Genomic DNA, 23,026 nt, shown 5'->3' on the forward strand with positions numbered 1-23,026 from the left:
TATAATGGTTAGTAATAAATACATCAAAAAATAATAATAATAATAACCAATTTGCTCAAGCTTTATGTATTAAAATTAGACTTTTTTAAACGTTTATCTATTAATAGTTACATTTTATATAAAATTATAACTAATTATACATATATATACATTATCTTTGATGCTACGATATATCTTTATCTCATACCATAAATTCGGTGGATACATTTATTTGTTGTATGATAGTATAATGTGAGTCATTTATTTACAAATGTTTATCATAATTGTCTTATCATGCAATACATGAGTTTAATCTAGTTTATTATATATGTTAATACACAATATGTAGGTCATGTAACATATAATAAACGGTTTTAAAAAGCATATACTCGTATATTAATTAAGTTTTATTTCAACCCTTGAAGTTTCATATTATTTATAATTTAGTTACAAAGTATTACTAACTTAGTTTTGAAGTTAGATAAATTTATACGGAGTAGGAGTACTTTTTTTGAAAGGTGCGATCAAATATTACAACGGATTATTCAAACTTTGTTGTCTTAACCAGATTCATGTTAAAGATCACCCTCACCAATACTTAATAGGAGGGAAAACTCTCTATTAATTAGTTCGCCCTAAAGAACGAAAACATATTAGGGGAAAAACCTTATCTTCTTAAACTTGAACCTGACTGTCCCTAAATCCAAGTCCTTATAGAAGAACTTCCTTACCAATGAGCTATTAAATATGGCATAAATTCATTAAGATTTTAATATCTGTGTTAATGATGAAAATGGTTAAGTGTGTGAGTATAAGCTAATTCTTTTAAGGTCCATTTTCTTTTAATTGGTCCCTAATTTTTTTTTGTTACGTTCTAATAAGTATGACATGTGACTTCTATATTTGCCTCCTCGTAATTTTTTTTTGACCCATTTCACATAGTTTCTACTTCATGCACTTCATTTTTCTGCTTGTAGATGATGATATCTCATAATGAATTGATTTAAAACTTCATGCAATCTGCAACACATGCGTCTACCGTGGAGACCATACCTACAATCATTTACCCTATGATAGTTAGATAACAATTATGATTGTTTTTATATTAGTTGATAATAATTAGACTATTGATTTAAGTGACAATTGTAACTTTAAAAAATTAAATATAAATACTTTTTGTAACTTAAAATTTTTTTTTAAAAATCATCTGAAGTTGATGGCTAAAAATAAATATGAATTAAGTATTTAGGGCTAAAAAGTGTAAATTATTGATGGAAAACAAGAATGTGTAAATTAATGAGACTTTTTCTACAATTTAATATAAATACTACTCGAAATATAATAATATATTTGGATAATGATTATTATGATTTTTAATTTATAGTTAATTTAAATGATGACATAAGCGAAAGTCAATTTGACGAAATTAAGCGATTTGATTGGTTAATAGTCATTAGTTCAACTGTTTTATAATATATATTAAGATTAAGATTAAGATATTATATAGGCGTAACCCCTACCATCTCCAAACTTGGGTGTGATCATATATATAGATTGCGAGGATAAGAAAACATATATCTCGTGTCTTAATTTGTGGAGAAAAAGAGAATAAGACGAAGAGGGTGGGGAGTTGGGGGGACCATATGAATTGTTAACCAGTTAAAAGAAAGAAAAGAAAAACATATATGTTTATTTGTGTTTTTGTTAAATATAGTAATAAAATAGTGAAGAAGAAAAAACGTGTTGTTTTCCAGAAATGTGTAGGTGACATACATGGTGCTAGCTAATAAGATAACAAGAAAGAGGTGAAAATATCAGAATTAAGATAAGCCTAGCTAATCATATCACACATTCCCATTTTCTGCATTCCCAAGTGCATATATATATATATGTACTTGTATATATTTCCTTTCTTGCTATCAACCCTCACATAACTTCACACAGACACACACATTTGCAACAATTATAATCATAGATTTTATCGATATATATATATATATAGATAGAGAACAAGACAATAACCGAGCAAGCGTACCTTTATTCGTTTCCTCTCCGCACAATTAAATTATGACAATCTCAAATAATTCACATTCTTCTTCATTATCAACATCAATCAATCCACAAAATGGTTACTGCTCAAAAACCAAAACCTTCCACAGCCTGAGACCACCGTCACCTCTTCCCAATATTAACGATTCCTGCTCACTCACCAATTACATCTTCTCCCTCCTCCGCAACAATTTATCCCCTACGTCATCATCTCTCATCGACGCCACATCCCGCCACGTCATCCCATATTCAAAAATCCCAATCTTAGTCAGCAACCTCTCACTCTCTCTCCTCCAACCACCATTTTCTCTCTGTAAAGGAACCACTGCTTTCATCCTCTCCCCAAATTCATCATACCTTCCGATTCTATATCTCTCTCTTTTACATATCGGCGTCATTGTTTCCCCCTCTAATCCAGCCTGCTCCATCGGTGAACTCTCTCACCAGATTAAAATATCTCGTCCGGCCGTTGCGTTCGTAACGGCCGAGACACGTCACAAACTCTCGAGTTTCGGTATTCCACGTGTCATTGATATCGATTCTAACGAGTTCAAGTCTATGATGACGATGAAAAACTCAAACACATGTACAACGAATAATGAAAACGAATTGCAAACCGATACAGCGGCGATATTGTATTCGTCCGGAACTACTGGCAACACAAAAGGAGTTAGACTAAGCCATAGGAATTTAATATCAACGATCGCCGGAGCGATTTTCGGAACTCAAAATAGAGAGAATCCGGCTGTGTATCTTTGCACAGCGCCTTACTTTCATATTTATGGATTTGTTACGTGTTTGAGGACGGTTGCGTTTGGAGATAGTTTGGTTTCGATTTCGAGTAGATTTGACTTAGGGATGATGGTGAGGTGTGTTGAGGAGTTTAGGGTTACGCATTTGGCGGTGTCGCCGCCGGTTGTGGTGGCGTTGGTTGATGCAAGGAATGAGGGGCTGGTGAGTGGTGTTAGTTGGAAGAAGTCACTGGAAAGTGTTGCTAGCGGTGGTGCTCCGGTTAGGGTGGCGGTTATTCATAAGTTTAGAAAGATGTTTCCAAATGTGCCCTTAGTGCAGGTAATTAAGTATCTAGCTGTTGCATAACTGAAATTTGATCAGTTATAGCTAACTATATATGCGTGTGTCGATCAGTGTGTGCATATATATATATAAAGCACTGGTTTACATATGCGTAAATAAATAAAATGAGTCAATATTTACAAAAATATCTTTATGTCACTTACACATGTGTAAGTGAAACGGAAAAAGAAAAGAAAAAATGAATAGCTGAGATTTGTCCCCGGCCCTTTTAGAAGGGTGTCCTCAAATTAACCCACCACTATATATATATATATATATATGTATATTGTTGAATAATGAAGTAATTATACAAAACTGATTCATGGTAAATGTTTGTTAGTCTTATGGACTGACGGAAACCACAGGTGCAATCTCACGAGTTGCAGGCCAATATGAGAGCACGATAGTAGGCACAGTGGGGAGGCTTATAGCCAATTGTGAAGGAAAGATAGTTGATCCTAAAACTGGGGATGGATTGCCTCCTATGAACCGTGGTGAACTATGGGTTAGAGGTCCCTTCATTATGAAAGGTACAAACTACAAATTAATTGCATATGTTTCATTAGTTTGTTTAAGTGAAATATTACTAGTACATATTTAACGTGCGTATAAGAGTCTGATAAAGTAAAACTAAAAACTATTTCGGGTTGTAATGGCAGTCAAAACTTTAATAATTAGCACTTACATACATAGTCAAAATCATTGAACATTAAAACATACTTAATATTTTCGGTGAAATAAATTCTGGTAATCAGGGTATGTTAATGACAAAGAAGTTAGAGATACAATGGTGGACTCACGTGGATGGTTGAGAACAGGTGATCTTTGCTACTTTGACAATGAAGGCTTCTTATTTGTTGTGGATCGGCTAAAAGAACTGATCAAATATAAAGGTTATCAGGTGGATTTTCTAACCTTTATTGTTGACAAATGCAAAATCATCCTGGGTATCAGGTCGAACTGGACTCGGGTCAGAATGGGTGATTTTGGTATGGGTCGGGTCAGATCAACCGCAAACACTGATTATCCAAAAGTATTTTACTTTGTAGTTCTTTAAAAACAAGTCATAGGATTACAACCAACTTATAAGATATAGAATAATCATCTGATTTTTTTTAATTGAATGATTTAAGAGGCGTTATGCATTATATTGTACTAGCAAGGTACCCGCGCAATGCGGCATTGGTCATGGCGGCGACGGTGTGGTGGTGGGGGAAATGTTGGTAGTAGAGGCAGCGGCAAATGGTGTAGATAATTAATGTACAAAATTAATTGATGTAAAAAGTTAATGGAGATATTTTAAAAGATAAAGGACTAAAAGTATAATTTAATCATTACAAACATTTAGGCGATTCTTCTCATGTAACTTTCAACAAGATTTTTTTTTTAATGATATAGTATAAATAAACAACATTGTTCGACTTTTGACACATTTTCCACATTCGTTTTTTAGAAAAGATAATGATGTGACCCGGCCGTTGAAGATAAAACACAACCCTGATTGATGACCATAATGGTGTGAAATGTGACCCATAATGTTTGATGATCTTTCTAAACGGTTAAAACAACGTACATGTAATGTAGGTACCACCAGCTGAATTGGAACAGATTCTACATTCACATCCAGACATAACTGAAGCAACGGTGATTCCGTATGCATTACACCACTTACCATAATGAACACAATCATATATAAAGGTGCTAAATATGTATGTAAGTATGATGTGTGTGATTTTGTAGGTATCCAGATGAGGTTGCAGGGCAAGTACCCATGGGATTTGTTGTTAGAAGAAAAGGGAGCACCATTAATGAAACACAAGTGAAAGATTTTGTGGCAAAACAGGTACTTTATTTCGTCATTTGCTTCTTTAATTTTGTTGAATTCAATCATGAATTAGCTTATAATGGCCAAAAAAAAAAAAAAACTCAAACTAGGTTGCACCATACAAGAAATTAAGAAGAATATGTTTTGTCGATTCGATCCCAAAGAATGCTCCTGGAAAGGTACTAAGAAAGGATTTGATCAAACTGGCTATTTCGGATATCTCTTCTAAGCTTTAGGTAGTATCCTCATGGAATGGGTATGCGACAAGAACAGGGCATATCATCTCCTGACTCTACCTACTCTCGAAATACATTGTATTGTTTAATGTTTCAATACTAGCTAATGAATCAGATGATATCGGAGCGAATTTAGAAAATGTTGACTTTTGACTTATAGATGGTCATATTGGTTGACAAATAAATGTTATCTTTCTTTCATTAATACGTAAACAAAGTTGAAATGTATGTCTTGATGATTTTTGTCATTAAATTGAAGGGATTCTTTATATAGCTAAGATAATTTTTTCTTAGGTGATATTTTTCCTTTCGTGTCAACTAAGTTTTTTGCTTATGTGGCATTATCTGGTAATTTTAATGTTTTTTTAGATATATTGACATTTAAATCTATATTTTTTATTGCTTATGTGGCACTTCATTTGCCACGTCATCCTTTGTCTACGTGAACATTTGTTTTGTGTTTTTTTTTTTTATCAATTTTAAATAGTAAATAAAAAAAAATAAATAATAAAACTCATGACCTCTAACTTTTAATATTATGTACAAACCACTTAACCTAACTTAATATTTGTTTATTTTTTAGTGAATATGAATATTATAAGATACCTATACGATATCTATGAATGAATTAATAATGGGGAACGGGGAACGAGTGAGAATATAAACAAATAAGCCGAACTCGTGTTTGGGTCATTTCGAGTATCTTGTGAGTCGGCACGACGACACGTTAGCAGTTTTAGAAGTACAAACTCGGTTAAATCTCGGCTCATTTACTAAATTATGGTAAGTTAGAAAATGAGGCGGAGTGGTGGACAAAGGATGTGTTGTATACTTGTATAATTTAACTAAAGTTATTATTCAAATTGTAAAACCTGTTATTTATCTATACCATTTAATAAAACACACAGCTTTTACATATTTTTGGATGAAAGAATTATTTTAAATTACACTATTAGATATTTATTTTTTAAAATATAAGGATTAATCACGGGATACCTAACATACTTTTCATTTTGTACGTAATTGTCCATTATACTTTTTTCATTTATATATGTTACCCATAAACTTATCAAATTTGTACATGGTTGACCATTATCTTCGTTCATGCTTCTCTCTCATCTACAAATCTTCATGCTTCTCTCTCTATAAGAAAAAACCCATATCTTCATATAAAAAAAAAAAACAAATCCAGATTTTCAAAAAAAAGCAGATCTTAGAAAAAAGCAACCATTTGTCGGAACCCTAATTCAACCACCTTTGCCGGAACCCTAATTCAACCACCAAAAACCCACAACAATAGTATGTAATTCTGGCAACCATATATATCACCAAGATTCGATAAGAAGAACTGGAATCCAATACAAAATCGTCCATGTGATTTGATATCGATGATTATTATTTGGGTTTTGATCTGTTGTTGTTGCCGATGTGGATGTGGCGGAGGCAGATCATCGTCTTTACAGGTTTTTTCTTGTGGTGGTCGTGCCTGTTGAGATCTCCGGCGGCAGTCGCGATCTATTTCTGTTCATGTTCATGTTCACATCCCAGATCCCGATTTCATCGAAATTATCGTATCCATCGTCTTCAAAATCTAACCATAACCAAAAACTATCCCACAACTGTAAAACACTTTTTCCGGCAGAAAAGTCCGACCAGTTTAAGCCAAAGTCGAAATCGTCTTGGTCAAATGTTTGCGTCTGACATGTTTTTTGACAAGAAGTTATTAACTTATATCGAATACCACTTTTGCATGTTTGGTCAAATGGTGAAATTAAAGAATTTAATATATTGTGATAATGCTTATTTTGGTTATCTGTTGAGATTTATGCTATTATTTTTTTATTTGAAGATTTGTTTTTTTGAAAATCTGGATTTGTTTTTTTTTTATATGAAGATCTGGGATTTTTCTTATAGAGAGAGAAGCAACCATGAAGATTTGTAGATGAGAGAGAAGCATGGATGAAAATAATGGTTAACCATGTACAAATTTGATAAGTTTGTGGATAATATATATCGATATAAAAAAAGTATAATAGGTAACTATGTACAAATAGAAAAGTACGTTAGGTATCCCGTGATTAATCCCTAAAATATATACATTAACTCTTTATATTAATCACCTTGAAATCAATTATTCATACCATAATGTCCTTATCCTTGGGAACACATTGAAATTGACTTTTTATAATAGAGTAAATTATACTTTTTGTCCCTGAAGTTGACACGTTTTGCATTTTTAATCCCTAAAGTATAAAAGTTACAATTTTGACCTTAAACTTGACAGATTTTTTCAATTGACGTCCTTTGGCCACACGATTTTAAAAAAAAGGCCGTTAACGAGTGCTCGTGCCTCACACGTGAGGGCACATCCGTCTTTTCCCTTTTCCAGTCACTTATTTATTATCTATTTTATTATATATATATATACGCCCCCCCCCCCCTTTCTATATAAAAACACACATATATAGAGACACATACATACATATATACACACACATCTTTTTCCCCTTTCTAATCCACCAAAACCCTAATTGCTTTCCATGGCTATTCGTTGCTATTGCGGTTTATTAATAGGTATTCGTTGCTCGTGGACTGACAATAACCCTGGAAGATGGTTCTTTTGCTGTGAACAAGTAAGTGGAAAAAACCCTAATTTTTTGTGTCTTAATAAATAAAGAAAAATGGGTTTTTTGCATGGGCTGACCCACCCATGTGTCGACGATCGGTGGATATCATTCCCGGACTACTAAGGTCCAGGAACCGAATGGAAGCAAAATTGCAAAACAAGAAAAAAGAAGCTCGATGTTTGAAGTGGTCATTAATCTTCTGTTGTGTTTCTGGTTTGCTAATTTCCTTGTTGTTGAAGAAGTGCAAAGATTGACTTCCATAAGTCAAAATGAATGAATGTCTTTTGGGCAGGCTGTAATGTAATGTAGTATGTTGTGAATTTTGTGGATTCTAGTTTCCAACTGGTATTGGACCCCTAATTGATTCAGCCTGGTATGTTGTTGGTGGACTGCTAGGCTTGCTTGAATGTTTTAGCTCAGAGGGTTGACTCATATGCCTTGATTGTGTAGGCTTAGAGGCTTGACTTGCTTGATTTGGTTGACTTTGGTGAGTAGGTTTTTTTCTTTGAAAAAATAAATACATTATTAGAAATTTTCAGTGAACTTGAACATTATTAAACAAAAATACATACCTTGGTTGACTTGCTTGAGTTGTTTGATGTGGCTCAGTTGATTGACTAGCTCTTGGTTGACTAGCTCTTGCCCTTTAGGAAACAAAAATACAGGATTAGAACAATTGCATACTTTGAACAATATTAAGACAAAAATTAAAGGATTAGAAATTGCATATCTTGGTTGACTTGAATTCTCTGATTGGCCTTTGCAATTCCTTGAACCATAACCCTTTTGTTTGCATTTTCCACAAGTAATGCTTCTTCCTTTTTTGGACAGCTTACAATTGTTCACAATTGGTTGGTTATTCTCAAATACTCCTCTTTTTCTCTTCTTTTTGGGCCTCCCAACTTGAGTGTGGTGGTAGGGAGGCAAAATTTTGATTGAGGAGTCACTAACAGGCTAGTAAGTTGCACCAACAATGGGTTCAATCTTGTTTGAATAAACTTGGTTCCAAGTTTCAAGAGTATATGCAGTGTGTACCCAGTCCTCGGGTATTCCTACATCAAACTCATATTTGTGCATGTTGTTCATGGCTGCCACTGCATGCTTACAAGGTATGTCTGTCAATTCCCACTTCCTACAAGAACATGTTCTTTCACCTATATGAACCACACATTGATCATTTCATGGGCCTGTCACTTGATACTTATTTGTCCCATTAAAAATGACTGTGTACTTTTCAGCTGCTTCCTTATTTACCTTAAGAATTTGGGTTGCAGTTGGGGTTAGTGGACCCGTACAGACATCTATGACTCCTTGTACCACGACTATCATTCTCATTATGTATTCCCTAACAAACTCCAAACAACTGATAATAGGTATCTCTCTACCTTTGACAAACTTACTGTTGAATGACTCACATATGTTGTTCAAAAGTATATCACATTTTGTTCTACCTGTGTATATAAACTAGCAATAAGATACTTTAAACCCTAATTATGACTTATAAAGTATAATTAGGTTAACATGCATAGTTGTGTATATAAACAATCAATAATATAGTGTAAATTGTTATAAAGTATAATTATAACTTATAAACCCTAATTTGCATACCTGAGAAGTGAGCTCTTGACCATATTGTTACTGGAATTGCTCTTAACCACTCATAAACTATTGTATCTTGTTGCCTTATTTCATCCATTGCCCTCTTAAATTCCACAACTGTTGTCCTGGTTGCTGCAAACCAGAAATGATCCCTGAATCCACATCCTCTGAACCTTGTCTTCAAATTCTCATGGATATGCTTTAAACAGAATCTGTGTTCAGCACTAGGGAACAAACTGTTGACAGCTTGCAGGATCCCCTATAACAATAACCAATAGATGATAAATTAAAAAATAAAACACAAACAATAAATTAATTAATGAAATTGCACATAATATACCTTTTGTCTATCATAAATGAAGGTGAAATTGACATTATGTGGCAACTCTAAATCATCTCCAAGACATTGTAAGAGCCATTCCCATGAATTTCTGCATTCACTTTCAACAAGTGCATATGCCACAGGGTATATCCAATTGTTTCCATCCATACTAACTGCAGTCAAAAGCTGACCAAGATATGGACCTTTCATGAATGCCCCATCCAACCCTATTATTTCCCTTCCTAATTCCTTGAATCCTTGATTTAATGACCCTAAACAAACATAAATCCTCTGAAACACTCTAGTTGTAGAAGCAGGATTCACAGATCGATAAGAAAATGCTAACTTGACAGTTGTATTTGGATTCTTTTGTTTGAGTTCCATAATGTAATCCCTTAACAAACTATACTGCTCATGAAAATTCCCCCTTATTTTCTTTTGTGCCTTTTCTTTAGCTCTGTATACTGCCGTCTTACTAATACTAATTTGAACTTTTTGTTGTAACAAATCTTGAAGTGCTTCACCAGAAAATCAGAAATTTCAGGAGTTAACCTAACTATGTCACTCACATACCCTGATAAAAAGGTAGAATTGGCTTGTGTGAGATCTCTAGTTTTTAGGCATTTGTGTTCCTCATTCATTGTTCTAACCACCCATTTAACATCTTTTTCTGGTTTTGAGACAAGTAGGGTCCATAGGGATGTGATTTTTTTTACTTTTTTGACCTTACTTGTCTCCCCTTCTGTTGACCCCTTGACCCTCTCTTCTGTTGAACCCTTGACCCCCTCTTCTAACCCTAGACCCCCTTCTTCTGTTGAACCCTTCACCCTCTACCTTCTCACTTGTAATTTCCCAGCCCTAATAACCAATCCAGGAATCTCACCATGACACCTAGCTCTAAACCTCTCTTTGTAATTCTTAACTATCTTGATATCCCTTTTACTCTCAACTACAAGATTCTCCAGCAATGTTTTTATTTCCTTTCTATCTTTAAAGACTGTCCAAGATAAAAAGGAGGTTTGATAAATCCCTCACTTGTTGAATTATGCTCTACCTTCAAGTTTCTTATTTTCAGCTTCCTTATAACCTCATCATCACCAGAACCCACACCACTATCATACTCATCAAAATCTATACCTAGAACCTCCTCACCCACATGTAGCTCACCAACAACAGACTCCACTCCTTTGCCAACCCAATTCACAACATACCTTTTAAACTTTCCTTTAAAATGAGACATATCAACATCTACATCATGCACCTTGTCACCCATGTCTACATTAAACAACTCTTCTATTGTTGGTTCATTTGTTTCATTAGCAATACCTTTTACTTTTACTGCCATTACCCTCTAAATCATCGCCATTATCCTCTAAATTATCCCCATTACCCTCTATTTGATTCCCATAACATTCTAAATCTATCCAATTAGCAGGCTCGACTAAATCATCATTTTGCTCAAACAACTTTCTACATGACTCACCTTGATCAAACACTATACCACCAGTATGAATAGGGGTTCTGGGTTCATTCAAAGTACTTTTACCATGTTCAACATAAACTTCTATGAACCTAGTTCTTTTTGCATGCTTCAACATTAAGTCCATATCATCCTTTCTAATTATACTAACTAACCCTGAATCCAAATTGCCACCAGGTTTCTTAAAATGGTAATACATAAAACTCATAGGATTATAACCAAGGCTATCAATAACTTCTCTAAGATTTGAAATTGTATAACTTTCGTATTTTTGCCAATCAGCTATTACCTTGTGTCCATCTGTTGTGGGTGAAATTTCAGGTTTTATTATCTTGAAGGTCCAAGATCTTGAAGTCCCAGGATCTTGACATAGTTGAATATTCTGACTACTTGTTAATATATTACTAACGATATGTTTTAAGTATTATTGTTATTTCCACGTGAGATAAACAGGTTCTGGAATATTCAATATAAAGCTTAAGGAAAATACTTCTAACGGTATAAAAAGATCCAACACATGTTTTATTTGATCAACACGTAAGGAAGACCAAGTTTACTAGTATAATCGGACTTCATACTGATTTCCACACGAGGAGAATATCTTCAAACGGCTACTATATCAAGTCAAGATACTATCCAACGTTCGTTTGACGAAGACCTAGAAGATTCCTACAATTTCGGATAGTTAGTTAGCTCATAGCTCTATATAAACGAAGGGGCTGATCGATAATAGGCATCTACTTATCATTATCACTTCTGCTCATAAACACTTGTAAACACACATAACTCTCGTTACTTTTGTTTTCACACTTAGAAAGATCGATCAACCTGCTTCATCATTGTAATCATTTTAAACATAATTAATAAGAGATCAAAGGCAGGGACAATTGCTTCCTCCCGAGGTTTTTATGTCGGCGATCCTTAAAAGATTAAGGGCTTTTCCTCGATAACAAATCTCGGTGTTCTTCGTTCCTTTCTCTTTATTTACTGCAATATTTACATTTATCTTTGTTTATCTTGTTTCTTATAATATAATTTGCATCATACTTTATCGTCTTTACATAGTTTGTGAATATTTACGACCTTTTTCTCTTTGTTTAAAGTCGACATAATCTTTGTTAACAATACTTGTTTTTACGCATCTTTGAATCTAAACATATTTTACAAGGCCTTAACCTCACAAACGAAAGTTTGGTTACATAATTGATCTAAGTCTTCAAAGGTGATTATCTTGGGTAATTTTTGACCAAAACACCATCCACGTATCTTCTTTGAGGATAATCAGTAAAACAACTGCCATGATTAATTTCCATGGAGAAAAATTCAGGGTATATATCTAACAAAGAAAATAAAAACAAAATATACGCTAATTGTTATATACATATATATAATTTTTCAAAACCCTAACTTTATTTATAAAAAAAAAATTAAATAATATTACCATACAACTACTTGTGATGAATCGAAATCTGGTTGACATATATTGTGTGGATTATCTTCATCTCCCACCATTTTTTCGATTTCATGGGAGTGTGTTTGTGTGTTTTTTTGTCTGTGTGGGTTTTTGTGTATGTGTGTGTGTTTTGGTGTTTGGCAAGATAAATGATCGAAATTGATAAATAAAGGGAATAAAGGGAGGGATACTGGGGGTTAGGTCTATATAGGAGGCGGGAAAAGCGAAAAGACGGATGTGCCATCACGTGTGAAACACGAGCGCTTGTTAACGGCCTTTTTTTAACACCGTGTGACAAAGGACGTCAACTGAAAAAAAACTACCAAGTTTAAGGTCAAAATTGTAATTTTTTCACTTTAAAAAATTAAAAGTACAAAACGCGCTAACTTAAAAAATGAAAAGTACAATCTACTCTTTAGAATATGCCTGATGCTACATATTTGCTAGATTTGTTTATTTTGTAACTCCCACATCTATTAGATTAGTCAATATATAATAGATCATACATCTACTATAGTTACCACCATAAATATAATGAATCAATCAAATAATATTCTTTCTTTTTTGTCCCTTTGTTATTCCGTTGTATTAAATCAATATGTACATGAGATATTCATTGTGTATTTGTGTGGCTAACCAACGAGTATTATACATTTTATATGATAAATGTGATTGATTTGATAATTTTATAAGTATGTTTAAAAGACCTAATGCTAACATATAACCGATTAAAAGTTAAGATTTATTTTTTTAACAGCAAATTTTATTACATGTTAGTTTTGAGCATATAGTAAGGGATTGGTACCTCAAAATGAAAAAAATTTTACATGAATTGTCATAGTGTATCGAACTTCAATTATGTGCATTATATGTGATGATTCAAATCTTATGCATTGTATGTATCGGATCAATAAAAAACTCACACGTAACAACCTATATGGTTGACATTTTTACCTGAATATATACAATGCACAAGATTTAAAAGATCGTTACATAGAATGCATATTATTGAAGTTTCATACACACGGACAATTCGTGTTAAGTTGTTTACATTATAATGTACTAATAAACATATAATATTAGTCACTTATATAATTACTCAATAACTTGTACTTTATTCGGTGTCTATGCAATTATCAAATAAATATTACTCATAACTTGTATTTTTAGGAAAATTTCAATTCAACCACATACCGTAACTAAGGATGATAGATAGTTCTAAAACTTAGACCTAATAGACTTAAATATTTTATCAATTGACATGCATCATGTACCATATTTCTTTTTTCTTTTTTTCTTTTTTTTTTTTTTCATTTTTACATTTGATTTTACCACCTATATTCATATTATTCTTAGACCCATAATTTAGATCTATTAAAAGATTTACCTTTTAAACTTTTTTTGTTAATAACAAATATTAATAATTTATGATCTGTATAACATCAAATTTCAACTCTCTTAATTGAAATTTTTTGGGAAAAACATGAGATTCCCTTTAAAAACTTTAATATATTCCAATGACAAGCGCTCTTGTTAGTTTTTCGCGTAATTAACTTTAAAAACTAATAATACAAATGATTAAATGATAAGGCTAAAAGCATGATTAAAAAACTATTAGTGACAAAAAAGAACATCAGTGACTAAAATTCATATTAAAAATTAAAATATAGTAATACTCCGTACATATGATTAATTGATTCGGCTAAAACATACATGAAAAGATATTAGTAAGAAGTAACAATATAGGTGACTAAAATTCATATAAAAAAATCATTCAACATAAGATTCATAGGCTTTATTTATAAATCTATCAAATTAATCATTTATCATTCTTCAACTCCAAAGGCTAAAAGAATGATAATCATTCGATTGTTTTTATTTGGTGCAACTGCAACCACACTGGCTCTAACCACACATATCACTAAAAGGGTCTGGAATTGCAAGAGGAAGATACCAGGGTGTGTGGACCAACAAGTTCAACTTCATATTCAATCAAAAATTCAAAAACGAGAAAAAGATTGCTGTCCCTTCGATGATTGACAAAGACAGTCTAAAGGTCCCCATATCAATATCCCATACGAGGCACACTTTCCAAGATTTGTGAATCAAATTTTAACTTTCACTACAAGCTGTTTAAGTTTCCAAAATTGATAACGCAAACAAAATCGAATACGAGTATTACATAAGCTTGAAGGTTGTTATTTCTAATAAAAGTAACTTAAGTACTTATTTTCATTTTAATATCTCTACCTAATATCCATATAATACCCTTAATGAAATTATTTACAACACACATTATTCAACTATAAAAATAACTACACTAGCCTTTTTGATTACCTTTAGATTAATAATCACACGGTCACCGCCACCATCATCGCCGCCACCAACCATCGTTGCCACTGTCGCCGTCACACCGCCGCATCGCGCGAGCATTTTATAGCCATACGACATGGATGGCTTTAGATATTTGGTGTAGAAACATTTTAAATTGCCTTTAACATCCGTTGTTTCATATATATATATATATATATCAATTATAACAAGATTGAGATGTTCTTGAAATAACACGTGACGTAATCCTTGATCGATATGTGTCCTTTTAATTTATTTATTTATTAGATTGGCTTTTTTAATTGTATATGAATTCAATTCTCTAATTAGACTTAGAATTAAAGTCTAACTCTGCTTATAGATACAAAGTTCATTATAACGTTATTTGATTGATCGTTTTTACTTTAATAAAATTGTCTCTTTCTCTTTCTCAATTATTCAACTTCTATTACTTATATTACTTATAATAAGTTATTAACATGACTTCAAAAATTTGAATTTATGATCAGAAATCACAAGGCTGTTATGATGTGATTGTAAAAATTTTAGGTAAATTTAAGACTTTATTTAATATTATATTTATTATTACTGTTTATTATAACTTATTTTCAATCACCGGTAAAACTTTAATCACAATTTATTTCATATCTAGGGACCGAGGCATATTCAAATTTGTTTTATGATACAATATATATAGTTACCGTATACAATGTTTTAAATACCGATAAACACAGGCTGGTATTACCGGTATCGGAGGGTACTCCGGTATTTTAAGCCCAGTATTTTGCCGGTATTTTTACTATTCAATAGCGGCCGGCATTTCCGGTATTTTCCGGTATTAACGTTCCGGTATTTCCATCATTTAAAAAAAATTTGAAATTTTTTAAAAATTGTTTTTATGATACTTTAATGTTATTTTTTATTATATGTAAACTTTAAAACTTATATTTTATTATGAAATACCTATTTGGTATTATTTTTGAGTAAACTATAATTATATTTTAACTATTTTGGTTAAATTGTAACAAGTTTTGTAGTATCTTTACCAATAAAAATGAAATAAATTAAGAATAGTCATACTAACCGGTATCTTCAGTAATACCGAAAAAAATTTCCACACCGATATGACTAAAATACCGATTTTTAAAACATTTTCAATGTACATCGTACGGGTATTGGACTAGTATATATATATACAAATATTTAATGAATTTCTTTATACATGTATAACAAAGAAAATAATAAGGTTATGCATCTAAACTTACACTCCCCAACTCAAACGATTGTGTGCATTCAATGTTATCACAATTACAAAGAGATTTAAACACCAAAAACCACTTGCAAATACACAGCGGGTGATATATTTTTCAATTTTGAAAAGAGGGGCGTGATGATGAGACTCAAAAGGGCGAACATGATATCAAAACGAAGAATTAATGGTGGCTTGATTCAAGACTCATGAAAATGATAAGTGGTCTTCATAGACAAGCTCAACCAATGGTGCAGTTAACTATGATCATAAGCTCCGATTCATTACCAGGGTTAAAGGCCGTGCTTCTTCAGGGTTAGCCGGTTAAGTAACATGCATCAGGCCCAGCTCCTAAACCCTCTAGAATTGCCCAAGCGGTGTTGTGTTAAAGAGTACGTCATGAAGTTCTGTCTAATTATGCATTCCTAAAATTATTAATATCCAACAGCATAATTGTCTTTTATCTGTCAGATTAGTGATACACCAAACAGTCTAATTCTATATTTTATGATGAATAGTAAATCCATCTATGGAAATTTTTGGTCTAGAACACGCAAACCAACACCCAAAAACAGCATATTAATAACATCAAGTGATATCAGTAACATATATACCACAATGAAAAACAAGATGCATGTTATTAACCAAATAGGCAGATACCCTGATATCAAATACATGTCAAAATCACTTGTTAAATCAACCCGCCAACATTCTTGTCCAACTTTTATTAACAATTAATGTGTCACGTATGAGACTATAAATTATATCACTGCAATACTAATTGAACCATCGATATAAAAAGATTTAGGAGGCTTAAAGTACAAATTGGACAACTTCCAACCCAATTGACCTGTGTTGGTGATAAACTATAACCATTGTCAACCTTGTTAAGTGTGCTGAAACTACCCATTTTTCATTACAAATTAAACTCCTTTGTTACTACCGATTCAGACCAACTAGCACAAAGCACAGCTCATAAGCTTATATACAAACTTACAGTTTTTGCATGTTACTATGGGGGGCTTTGTGTTTACCACCTCATTGATCTTCCCCTAATTAAACCCAAATGAGGTGGCAAAAAGAGTGGGTTGGGTAAAATGTCAAAAATGAAGCTTGTTTGACATAAGCTAAAATTGACTAGACTAGAGACACAATTTATTCCAATAAAGAAATTTACAAATGATTAAGGTGACAAATACTATAATACATTACTGATAATATAGTTAGATTTTCCAAGGATAACCTGATTTTTGATTAGAAATTAGAATTTTCTGTGCATTAAGAATACACTATGTAGGCAATTGAGCCATTTCCATTGAGCAAATCGTTTTGATTTTACCTGTTTGACCTATTGAAGAATTAAAAAAATTCCAAATAAAAACAAACGGGTCCAAAACTGTGATCTGTAAGATAGACCCATTTTTCATAAACAAGAAAAAGTAGCGAATTTCGTAAAATAAAAGAGGTCCCCAACAGATAAAAGTGATGTAAAGTTGATATGGTAGATACTTAAACATAGAGATGGGAAGTTACCATGATGAGGCTTGAAAAGCAAAAAATACCTGAAGAATGGGAAAATACATGAAAAAAATTTAAGTTCCAAGCTGCACAGGGTGACCCTCCACAACCTGCTGGCTTTCGTACTGCAGTGACAGTTGCAGATAGATGTCATAAAAGTTCAGGAACATAGAGCTTGCACATCTTGTACACCACAAAATTTTAACACAAAACAAAGATAGAACATATCTGTCACAAATTTTCCATAGTTAGAAAAACAGACACTTACTCTATGGTCTATAATGTGCTAGTGAGCATAATGAAATAATAATGGCACATACAAGCAAAAAGCACTTCTTAATATAGCTCGTCCAAATATCATGCAAAAATGTCCATATAAAAGCAACTCTATTTTAATTCAGGTGGTTGGATAAATTTAAACTTATTATTAAAATATAGAAAACACGCAGAACCTACACTCCAACTTGCTATCTATATCGCCCACTTTACCACCTCCTTTATATCACAGACATCTCTTACCTAGTAACATTTGGATAAGTACACGCCTACCCACGACAAGAAACTCTAGATGGAGGCTTGCTGATTAACAATCAAAAGACGAGACGAGCAGATTTTTGATGTTGGCAAGCAATACACGAGGTACAAACAAAACTATTAACCCTAACTCAGACTTAAAAGAAAGGGATAAAAAAACTTAAACTTCCAAAAGTATAGCCTCTTAATAAGCTTTAACAGACCATCTATTGGTCTACATGATTTAATGCATTCAAGGATTGTACAAGCAACAGAAGTGGTTTCTTTATGTTAGGCAAAAGCACTCAAAAGCAGGCAGTACAAGTGTAACAAGACAATCTTTGGCAAGTGTCAAAGAGTAAAAAGATTACAACTTTCACAGCCAGATGTTAAAATCACTAGGGTGCGTGAATTCTAAAATTTGTCTTCTAAAGATAGAAAGTAAAATACTACTAAAGCAGGAGAAAAATACTTGTAAACAAAATCGAACACTAAATTAGAGCTCAGCTGCCAGTTATTGAGCAATCACATATCGTAAACATCACTCCATTATATATTAGAATATATTACCTTGAAATTTCACAATTTCTTGAAAATTGTCCAGTCATTGAAAAGCTAAGAATGCCACCTCCATGCTACACCAACCACCTCTTGCAAACACAATATGGGTATTAAGAAAAGATGAACACAGTATGATAATAACCCATAATTTTATGGTATGAAATTCAATTCCATAAAATGTATACAGTAAGCCAGCTAAAATATGTTACAAATACAAGTTCCAAAGAACCTTCTGCTAAAAAGTGACAACTCGCACAAAGAAGTCAACCTGCTATGAATAGAGTTGAAAGGGGAAGCAAATCAACTCCCAACCCAGATGATGACCGGTGCCTGCTAAAAAACAGCATGGATGATCTTTTCCAACTGATGTTGACGATTCCATGCAGTACAGACTCTCACCTCAACAACGTCAATCAGTAAGTACATCATAAAAAACAAGACTTTTAATATCAAGAGTCAAGACTTCATCACACCCTTTACCCTAACCAAATAAACCGCCTGTCCCATATTCAGCTTGCCGCAACTCCTTCAGACGTTGCTCCTCTAAAGGATCTGGACTTTTCATTACCCTCCGTGTGCGCCTGAATGCAACAAACAAATAACCAAAAAAATCATTTCCAGGAGTTCCCAAAAAGACTAAGGATTCACATGCTTACAAAAATAATGGCATAACAAATCTCTATTCTTAGTTACATACTATAGTTTGACACCCATAAAAGGTTAAAAGAAAAAAAAAATTAACAAAATTCTTACTTTAGGTGACAACTAATGAAGTTCAATGATTGTCTTTTTAGTCTAATGTACCAAAATTCAATTTTTTCCTAACCAGTGGTTAGTTGTTTTCAAAATGGTTGTTTTCACATCTGTGTCAATTTTACTGATCACCTGTGTATGAAATGTGCCAGTTTAGCAATTACCAAAGTACCGTTCAAAAAAAAAAAGTTACCAAAATAATGAGAAATACCATCCCCCAAGGAAAAAAAAAACTGAGGAAGGATAGTTAAACTTTCATGCAGTAAGCTGTTTATTAATCAAAAGTCTCAAACCTAAAGTTAAGATACCTGTCCTGAGCATGCTGAGCAGGAAAAGTGGGCATAAAATCTTTAGACTTGGGAAGAGGAACTTCACGAAACCACTCATGGTTAAGAGCTGCTTCAGCTGTTATGCGCTGCACAATTTCCGTAAATTAATTTAGAAAAAAGTTGCATGCAGTAATTAACAATTAATAACAGTTTACCTTCTCAGGGTCATAAGTTAGAAGTTTATTCAGCAGATCAAACCCAGCATCAGATAAAACAGGTGATCCGGTGAAAGATGTTGCTGGGAATTTTCTCCGCAACAAATTATACCTGCAGAAAAAGGAAGTGATGAATAAAACCAAAAACATGTGCAATGTAAACAAATCTGTCACCAACAGAAGCTAGAAAGCCAGACCAGAAAATCACCCAAAGCTGGAAGCCTGGGAAAACAGTGGCAAATAAGAAAATGTGAACTTCAATTTCAACACAGAACATATTCAATTCAAGAAAGTGAACACTTACTGATGCTTGACGAAGTTCACCTTGACTCCAGGAAGTTTGGAGTACCCAGGCCATATAGCTTCATTCGGTGTGCCAAGTGTTTTGAATATCTGTGACAATAAGAGTCATCAAAGACTATCAAGGTTAAAGGTCCAAATAATGACAGTGCAATAAGCTATATGGAGAAAAGGAGTTCCAGCTGACATCCTAAAAATATGGTCAGCTTACCTTGTCAAGCTGGTCAACCTCCGTTTTCCCATTAAATAATGGTTGCTTTGATAAAAGTTCAGCCATGATACAACCCAATGACCACATGTCAATCGCAGTAGAATATAATTTTGTCCCTAGCAGAAGTTCTGGCGCCCTAAGAAGTGTTAAGACACCGATTAGACTATGGCAACGAACATGTAATAAGTGCACCGTCTCATATCATTAATGAAAAACCACACCGCTATATCTTCCAATTCAGACTGCTAAATATTCAAGGTATCTTACAAATCTAATTACAAAAATAATTGAATATTGCAGATATGAAGCTGCTTACCTGTACCAAAGAGTCACCACCAAATGAGTGTATGGTTTTAGAGGGCTCCCATATTGACGAGCTAATCCAAAATCACAGATCTTTAACTCACCTCGATTATTTAATAGTAAATTTGAAGTCTTTAGATCCCGGTGAAGAACCCAATTGTCATGGAGGTATTTTGTTCCCTCGAATAGCTGGAGCATGAGGCATTTAACTTCACTTTGACTAAAAGGGTGTTTCATTGTCTCCATCAATGCCTTAAGATCATGTTCCATGTATTCCATTACCATAAAAATGCTGTCAAGATTGCTCCCAACAACCACTTCCTTCACATCCACAATTGACGAATGATGAAACGAGAGAAGAATATTAATTTCCCTCAGAGCAGTCAAAGGAAACCCTTCTCTTTCTTTCTCCATCTTGACCTTTTTTAAAGCAACTACTTCCCCTGTTTTTTTATCTTTGGCCCTGTAAACAACACCATAAGTGCCTTCATCTATCTTGTTCAACCTCTCAAACTCATCAACACTTCTGCAACCGTGAAGCATATTCACACTTCTTTGAGAAGTGGGGGCAGGCTCTGGAGTGCCTGGAGAGTCGTCTTTATTCTCTGAGTCAGATTCTGATTGGCTCAGACTAGTACCATCTTTTTTGTTCTCGTCGTCTATCTCCATGTGGTCCTTCCTTCCCAAATCATTGTCAGGAAAATCACTCATACTGGAAGACCTAACACGATAGCCATCTTCATCGGACTCGGAAGATCGTCCTCTATTTACTTCAGAGACTTCTCTATGATGATCCCCTGCCTCTGGACTTGATGACTGCTTTCGCCATCTAACTTCAACAGATCCACGTAAAGATTCATTCCTCTGCTGAACCCTATTATCACCAGATGCATCAGAAATTTCACCTTCATCGGCTGGAGAATTTGCATCTGCCCACCGAGAGGATCTTATTGTCCGTGCAGGCACGTAATCCTCATCTTCTGGTTGTCCTGCATGTTCTCCCTGGACAGGAGAAGAAGATAAACCTAGAAGCTCTTCTTCAATAGGTGAAGAAGACAGACTAACATGGGGTTCAAATCCAGAAGAATCATGCTTCCAAATATCAATTGGACTATTACCTGGAGACTGATGTGCACTCTGAAACTCGTTACTCTCTACCAGCAAATTCTGTACAGCCACTGCAGGAACAACATTAGGTAATCCGCGGTAAGATTTAGGCAATGGAGGTGGAGGAGGTAGAGCAGGTGAAGATCTAGGCATCGTCAAATTACCACCTTCCTTATCATCTCTATCCCAAACAATAGGTGAAAACTTCCTCTTTTTGCTAAACAAAGACGACTCAGAACTGCTGTCCATTTTATAAGCTGTGTCATTCTTACCATTTACTTCCAACTCAACACCTTCATCCGACCCACTCTCGCTAGACAACTCACCAGGCTCTCGATCCGCAAACCTAAGCTGATCATCACCACGTCTCAAACCTCCACCATCCCCATTCCTTCCCAAACCAGACACCGACCGATAACCCCGACCCCCACCGTTCACCATTTCTCTTTCTTTAACATCCTTCTGCCTACCCCTGCCTCCACCTCTACTATCCCTAACCCGATTCTTACCCCTCTCATAATTACTACCATTCCGTAACCGATCATACTCTCCTTTTACATCATTATCGCCCTCTCTAAATTCATTATCACGGTATCCTCCATGTCTTCCTGCCGCCATATACTTATTCATATATATATTTATGTATATAACAATCAAACTATACCTAAATCACCTCAATAAACCCTAACCCTAGCAAAAAAATATTCCTTTTCAATTAAACCTAAGTCTAGGTCAACAAGCACAGATCGGAAATCAATAACACCTAGATTCAACAACTCAATATACGATTCAATTACTAATTGAATCAATTGCGTTATCAATTTCCTATAATGAAACCCTAGAAATGGAATCGAATATATATATAATATATATAATATAATAACAATTATATATTATATATGATATATATAGGAAAGGAAAACCTAGAAGGTTCTACCGGTACAGTAGTAATTCATCCGAGAAAAACTTACCGGCGGTACACGTGGCGGCGGAACACGGTTGTTTGTGGGAGATTTGAGAGCGTAAAAGAAAAATATGCGAATGGAAGATGC

The 23,026-nt window shown here is 33.8% G+C and overlaps 3 protein-coding genes across 10 annotated transcripts; 1 reads left to right on the top strand and 2 right to left on the bottom strand.

Annotated features, from left to right (window-relative positions):
- The first annotated feature begins 1,894 nt into the window (after positions 1-1,894).
- Positions 1,895-5,441, top strand: LOC122603314 (4-coumarate--CoA ligase-like 9). Its single transcript, XM_043775992.1, has 6 exons — positions 1,895-3,099; positions 3,443-3,632; positions 3,858-4,003; positions 4,687-4,754; positions 4,843-4,945; positions 5,038-5,441. Exons 1-6 carry the CDS (start codon positions 2,047-2,049, stop codon positions 5,161-5,163), a joined length of 1,686 nt encoding a protein of 561 aa, XP_043631927.1. The 5' UTR covers positions 1,895-2,046; the 3' UTR covers positions 5,164-5,441.
- Positions 5,442-8,744: 3,303 nt separating this feature from the next.
- LOC122593076 lies at positions 8,745-10,984 on the bottom strand. Its single transcript, XM_043765424.1, has 5 exons — positions 10,747-10,984; positions 9,730-10,229; positions 9,399-9,648; positions 9,022-9,241; positions 8,745-8,922 (listed from the first exon to the last, which is right to left on the bottom strand). The coding sequence occupies exons 1-5, from the start codon at positions 10,982-10,984 to the stop codon at positions 8,745-8,747; spliced, it is 1,386 nt and encodes a 461-aa protein (XP_043621359.1).
- A 5,151-nt stretch (positions 10,985-16,135) lies between these two features.
- Positions 16,136-23,026, bottom strand: LOC122596995 (cyclin-dependent kinase G-2-like). 8 transcript variants are annotated; one of them, XR_006323401.1, is made up of 9 exons: positions 20,881-23,019; positions 20,565-20,700; positions 20,358-20,446; positions 20,054-20,165; positions 19,878-19,984; positions 19,085-19,397; positions 18,826-18,905; positions 17,787-17,867; positions 16,136-16,584 (listed from the first exon to the last, which is right to left on the bottom strand). XR_006323401.1 is itself a non-coding variant. In XM_043769639.1 (6 exons), the coding sequence occupies exons 1-6, from the start codon at positions 22,602-22,604 to the stop codon at positions 19,298-19,300; spliced, it is 2,268 nt and encodes a 755-aa protein (XP_043625574.1). In that variant the 5' UTR covers positions 22,605-23,019; the 3' UTR covers positions 18,949-19,297. The 8 variants fall into 8 exon arrangements, 2 of the variants coding, with proteins under 2 accessions (XP_043625574.1, XP_043625588.1); XR_006323400.1 differs by having other exon boundaries at positions 16,136-16,631; XR_006323399.1 differs by having other exon boundaries at positions 16,136-16,635.

Source organism: Erigeron canadensis, chromosome 1, assembly GCF_010389155.1.
Source record: "Erigeron canadensis isolate Cc75 chromosome 1, C_canadensis_v1, whole genome shotgun sequence".
In the NCBI taxonomy this organism is placed as follows: domain Eukaryota; kingdom Viridiplantae; phylum Streptophyta; class Magnoliopsida; order Asterales; family Asteraceae; genus Erigeron; species Erigeron canadensis.